Genomic DNA, 6000 nt, shown 5'->3' with positions numbered 1-6000 from the left:
CCTGGACCAAGGTGGGGATGAAGATAAATGAAGCAATGGCCTTGGGAGACAAAGTGGATAGAACAGCCGCGACTGTGGCCGGGACAGAGAGGGTGAGGGAGAAAGAGGTGTCAGGGATGACTTCAATGTAAGCTGCTGGCTGGAGGCAGAACCTTCACAGAGATAAATGAACAAGCAAACCCCAGGGATTTGGCCAATATTTGGGGTCAGAGTTAGCCATCTTTTTCTTTCCACATCATAATCTTGCAGAGGAAATGAGATTGGGTTCTACTAGGAGTCCCGGCGAGATCCCACGTCTCTGGACCCGCCGAGGCCCACCCCACCTGACACCCACAGAGTGAGTTGGGAAGGCCCCAGCTGTGGCAAGAGGAAACACATCTGGCCCCGAAGGCAGAGTCCTGGGCTTCTCAGGAGACTGGATGAGTAATTCTGATAATTGAATTTTTGAGTTAGACTTAAAAAATGGCCAAGATTGAAGAGGCAATTTGGCAGGGTCAGGAGCCCCCAGGCAGATTTCTCGCCTCCACGATGCTGAGAACTTATTAACAAGATCACTCTTCCTCCTTCCACAGCCCCCTTTACAAGCGGTCCTCAGGGCTGCGAGGCCGAGGAATTCAATTGTGGGTCTCTGGGCCCCTGCTCTGGTCACCCAGAGACATTTTGTTGAAAAGGGTAGTGAGGAGGCTTTGGTTTGTAATATAGGGTAGGACTGCTGTTTGGGGAATAGCGAGCACTCGGGGAGATGGAATAACCCAGAGGACAGGACAACACAGAAAACAGGTCATGACAGACTCGGTTCAAATCCTGGCTCCAGCACATACTCCGGCAGAGTGGGGCTTTTTTCCTGCCCAGGGCCACTTGGATATTTATAGCATCATTCGCAGGCCATACAAAATTATCAGCTTAAAAATTAGCTGCTATATTTGGTCAAACATTTAATTATCTCACCCTTAATGCCTTGGCAGGGCCAGACCAAATGATTTCTGGGCCTTGTAAGGCCCGATGGCCGGACATCCCCTGCCCCTGTACTAAGGTGATTCCATCCATTTTCTCGTTTGTAAAATGAACAGGATGGTTCAAATTAACTAATGAGAGGATGCACAGTGTGGCTACTGTTAGGCAGGTGGGCGCCAGCCTGCAGGAGCAAGGATTTTACCCTTTGGACTGATGCCAGGGAAGTGGGCAAGTGGGCCAAGGTGGGCGTGCAGGAGGCCTGTGCCTCCCCCCCTCCTGTGTATTTGACTTTGCAGCTGCCCCTCTCAGGTGCAGGTGCAGCTCCAGTCCGAGGACATAGGTGGTGATTAATTTCACCAATGGGAAACTGATGCATTTTCAGATTACGGCTTCAGAGCCTCCTGAATTCAGCTGCTGGTGAAATTAACTCACCGGGGACAATGGAGCCTTTTCTAAAGTCCAAATTGTCCTTATTTGCAGAGTTGGCTCTTGGCCCCAATCCTGCCCAAACCGGGCTGCTCCTCCACCTCCCAGAGGAAGGGACTCCACTAGCCCAAGGTTGGGAATAGTTTGCACGATTCAAGGGGGGGGGGGGGGATACACTTTGCCTTGGATGACTGTGTTCCTGAAAGGCTGTGGGTGGCTGAGGCGAGTGGCTGGCCGGACTCCCAGAGCCCCTCCTCTTAGGGCAAACACATGGGCCGGGAATGTGCCAGAAAAGTGTATCTGCCCTCATAACCTTTCCGCTCATGCCCTTGCCAACAACCAAGCCCAGCTCCCGGGCCTGTGCACTGACCACATGCCAGGCAATATACACATAATTGCCCCTGTACATCTGAACCCGCGTCTGACTTCTAAGCCCCACCTGAGTTCTAACCTCTGTCCTGTCCGCCCCCCTCAACACGCACACACCTGCATTTGTGCTCACCAACCACTGGTAACTTAAAATAGTGCTGTGAAAGCGTCCTAGAGACCAAGCACTGAGAGACACTGAATGAGACCAAGCACCGAGAGACACTGAATGAGGGTCATTACTTTTAGGAAAGGGCTCGGTTGGCTACTTCCAAATCTTGAGGCTCCCACGCTGTGATCACACTGGGCAGAAGGGAGGTTGCCACTTACAGACGCAGAGACTGGTGACAGGGCTGTGACTTGGGACTACGAGCCAGGCCTCCTGCTCCCTCCACAGAACCACACGGAGCTGTCCCTGCCACGGATCAGAGCTCCCGCTAAGGAATCCAGTTGTGTGACTTCTTGGAAAAGGAGCTGCCATGTTACTTTATGCCTGAACCTGAGTTCTCACGTGCTGGATGTATAAGGGACACCTGTGCCAACACTTCTCATGAGAGCTCAGGTGGCAGGAACCCAAGCAGAGAAGGTCCTTCCTGCCCACCTGCCCTGCCCCTCAGCTGATGGGAAACAGGCAGAGAAGTGGGGCCCAGGCCAGAATGAGGCCGGCTCCCCTACTCCCAGCCTGGCTCCTGCTCCTCCATCCCTGTGCCTGCAGCCGATGCCATCACATCACCTTGTCACCGTCGTGTCCGGGGAGCTGCAAGGGCAGCAGCAGAGAGCACAGGCGGGATCACGCCCAGCTTCACCTCGAAGGGACGAGCCTTGGACAAGTCGCTCAGCTGTGCTGGGAAGACTGGCCCGATCCTGACCGCCCGCCACTCCACCCCCAGTGAGGTCATGGACTAAGGACGGTACTGAACTGAGTGATGGAGCCGAAACATCGCTCGGCCACCCCACCGGGGAGGGCTTTGGAAGGCACCGAGGTGGTGGGCAGGGCCATGGGGCAGAAAAGCAGAGCAGCTGTTAGCACCGCTCAGGGCCAAATGCCAGTCTGGAGGCTCACCTGCCCCACCCTGTGTATGTCTCAGGGACATCACGAAGCTCAGGGCAAAGGTGGAGGACAATTTAACAGGAAGGCCAGCGACAGGGCTGTAGCAGATGCAGCAGGCAGTGGGGGGGAAAGACCAGTGGGGACTGGTCACTGTGGGGACACTGCACTGCCAAGTCCCCACCACAGCCTCCTGGTCAGTCCCAGTGGGAACGGCACCACCTCAGCGGGCTGCTTGAGGGCGTCTCTATGCACCGCCGAGTCCATGCCAGGTGCAGGCACCAGGTGCAGGTGCCCCGGCCATGCCACGTGGCGTCATTCCTCTCTGGACACCTGGCTGGAATCGGCAGAGAGCTTATCAACATCTGAGGGCCATTCCCGAGACCCAGCCTGTCCCCCTTGGGTGTGGGGGACCTGGGCTTTGAGCTCCACACAGTCACTGCATCACCAAGTCGAAACGAATCATTTCATGTGAACCGTCACCCTGCAGGGCTGGCTGAGCACTAAGCGAATCGGGTGGCACAGGGCACAGGGACGCCCGGACGCCGAGGCCTGCACAACATGGGAACCTTGTCTGACAACAACCCTTAAACCAACTTCAGGACAGAAAATATTAAAAGGAAAAACAGATTTCCTTTGAGCAGACAGCTCTTTTCCTCGGTAAGTAGGAACCACGCCTGTGACAAGGAGACTGTGGGAACCGCAAGCTTTATTGTCTGCACGCTCTCAGGAGCCCGGCCTGCTGGGGCTGCACGGTCCTGGGTGGGCGCCCCCGGGCCTCAGCTGGAAGAGAGGAAAACAGGAGAAGCTTAGGAGCGAAGGAGGGTGTCCGAGGGAACAGAGTTAACAGGAACCCTGTGATGCTGAAACTACCAAATGACAACGTGATCGTATTTACAAACATTCATTCAAAAACTACTTCCCAAGTGCCCACTGTGCGCCAGGCACGAGGCACTGTCTCTCCCTGGTGAAAACCGCAGCCAGTTGGTAATCAGAGCCACTGAGGCCGTGGCAGATGAGAGGCAAGTTCTGTGCTCCTATGTGTGGAGGCCACGTGCCTGGTTCACCTTCGTTGTTCAAAGAGGTCGCTGCCTGCCCTGCCCCGCCCACCCACCTGGCTTTCCGCCGGAGGAGCTGCAGGGCATTACCTCCAGGTTTCCTCGGGCCTTCCGAAGGACCTTGTGGGTGATGAGCACTGCGGAGAGAGCGGAGAACGGGAGGGTTAGGTTCAGGGAGGCGCCCTCTGAACCCCAAATAGTTCAGACAAGCCTGAGCGCACAGGGCAGAGAGAGGTGTGAAGGTGATACCCAGGACCAAATAATCATCAGAGAGGGTAGACCAGACACCTGTTCAAGATACCGTGCTGAGCCACAACCTCACAGCGACACGAGAGGTGGAGCAGGGTGCTACGCCTCGTTCCAGACAAATCCAAGGCTCCGAAAGGCCAGCTGATGCTCAGGTAAGCCCAGGGCTCACCTCCACAGGCCCAGGAGGGGCCAGGGCAGGGCAGGGGGGGCCTCCGCCTGACTAGCATCCTGCATACCCTGGCTTCTGGAAGGGGGTGTGCCCTCTGAAGCAAGCCCATGTGTGGAGGCCAAGCCCAGGGTGGAGGGCCATTTTGTAGTCAAACGTGTACCAGCAGCACCGAGCAGGCTCCAATGACCAGGGAGGAAGAGCGCTGGCACTTTCCCTCCTGAGCTGCCCTGTAGCTGGCAGAGGAACCCGACATGGTTCCCTGAGCAAGTCACGCTCTGCCAGGACAGGAGGAGTGGGTGGGACGGCTGCAGAGGTGCCCCCACACCCGGCACTGAGCTGTGTATGGGCAGACTTCAGAGGTGCCCTCCCCCATCCCGGGCTCCAACCCAGGGAGTTCTACCCTGGGTCCAGGGGTGTGCTTTGGAATGGCCCAAATCCCCGGGAACTAAGTGTAAACCTTGACATGTGTGTGGACGGATGCATCTTTCTGGAGAGAGATCATACCTCTCCTGAGAGTCACCAACAAGTAAGTGTCCCGGCCCTGGAGGTTAAAATAAGGTCGTGATGTTGAAGAACAAGACGCCCCGGGGACGAGCTAATGCTCACCGGGAAGGGCCTCCCACATGTGAACAGCACTGCCCGCCTGCCGGAGCGCGGAAATCCCGCTGCAGCAGAAGCCCAGGACGGGGCGGTAAGGGCGCGGCCCAAGTCCAGACTCGCAGTGTGAGGGCGGACTGGAGCCAGGCCTGTTACTCAGCGCAGGGCTCCTCCAATCAGCAGAGGCTGGCAAGAAGACGCCAACCCCAGCGGTGTCTCGCTGGTGACAACTGTGACCTGGTGAACACACTAACCCTGAGCAGCAGGGACTCCTGTCTCAGAGGCTGGGAGGGAAGCGGGTGACTCCAGGTGACATGGCGAGGGAGTGGTGGGGTCCTGGGGTCTCACGGTGACCCCTCTCCTTCCTTTCCCCTGCAGACTCTGGGAGGAGGTGTAGTACTCAGCATCCCGGCAGGGACCACCTTGGGCCTCGCTCCTCCAGTCGCCATGCGGAGAAGGGGCAGGAGGGGACACTTGCACACAGCCACCAGCCAGAAGCAGCCCTGCAGGGCTGGCAGGGTTTGAGCCAGTCCCAAGGACCCGATTCGTCGGGATGAGCTGCCGAGCCTGGCCAGGGGCAGCCACAGTCCAGGGCCTGCCACCAGCGGTGTGGACTCAGGCAAGGCCCTCCCCCGGCACTGAGCTGAGTCCCCGCTGTGCCAGGCCTTGGAGACAGAGATGGGGGACACCACCTTAGCATGGGAGCTGCCATGACACATTTAGGTTTTTCGCGCTATGAATGGTTTACCACCCCCATACATGGGACACAGTCCGACCTACTGGAAAGAGAGGCAGAGAACTAACGTTTGTTGAGCTTCTGCTCTATCCAGAAAGAGTATAATGAAGTTTAGGCATTGTTACCGTCGATGCGATAGATGAGGAAACCGAAGCACTTTTATAAAGTTGTGTTTAGAACTTGGGCCATCTGGCCAGTCTGAGTCCTTTGGTGTAATTGTCTCCAATGAGAGATGATGAGTCTGAAGTTCAGAGAGTTAAAGCCACGTACTCCAGGTCACACAGAGAGCGGAGACCTGGCCTGTGCTCACGTGTGATTCCAGGAACCGACCTTGGACGTGGGGGCTGGATCTGCCCTTTGGGTCTGCACAGTCCGGTCACTCACCGTGCACCTACTG

General features: G+C 56.8%; 1 protein-coding gene across 1 annotated transcript in view; it reads right to left on the bottom strand.

The window, feature by feature from the left end:
- Window positions 1–3486: 3486 nt before the first annotated feature.
- The window catches only part of CDK5RAP2 (CDK5 regulatory subunit associated protein 2), a 153939-nt gene continuing 151425 nt past the window's right edge, over window positions 3487–6000 (bottom strand). Inside the window, exons 36-37 of the mRNA XM_081103379.1 lie at window positions 3943–3989; window positions 3487–3577 (exon numbers count right to left, since the gene is read on the bottom strand). Of these exons, the coding sequence (XP_080959505.1) occupies window positions 3521–3577; window positions 3943–3989 (104 nt within the window). The 3' untranslated portion in view covers window positions 3487–3520. The remainder of the gene's footprint in view (window positions 3578–3942; window positions 3990–6000) is intronic.

Source organism: Myotis nattereri, assembly GCF_964212035.1.
Source record: "Myotis nattereri genome assembly, chromosome: 12".
Classification (NCBI taxonomy): domain Eukaryota; kingdom Metazoa; phylum Chordata; class Mammalia; order Chiroptera; family Vespertilionidae; genus Myotis; species Myotis nattereri.
The sequence above is the reverse complement of the archived record's forward strand: the minus strand, read 5'-3'. Positions and strand labels throughout refer to the sequence as shown.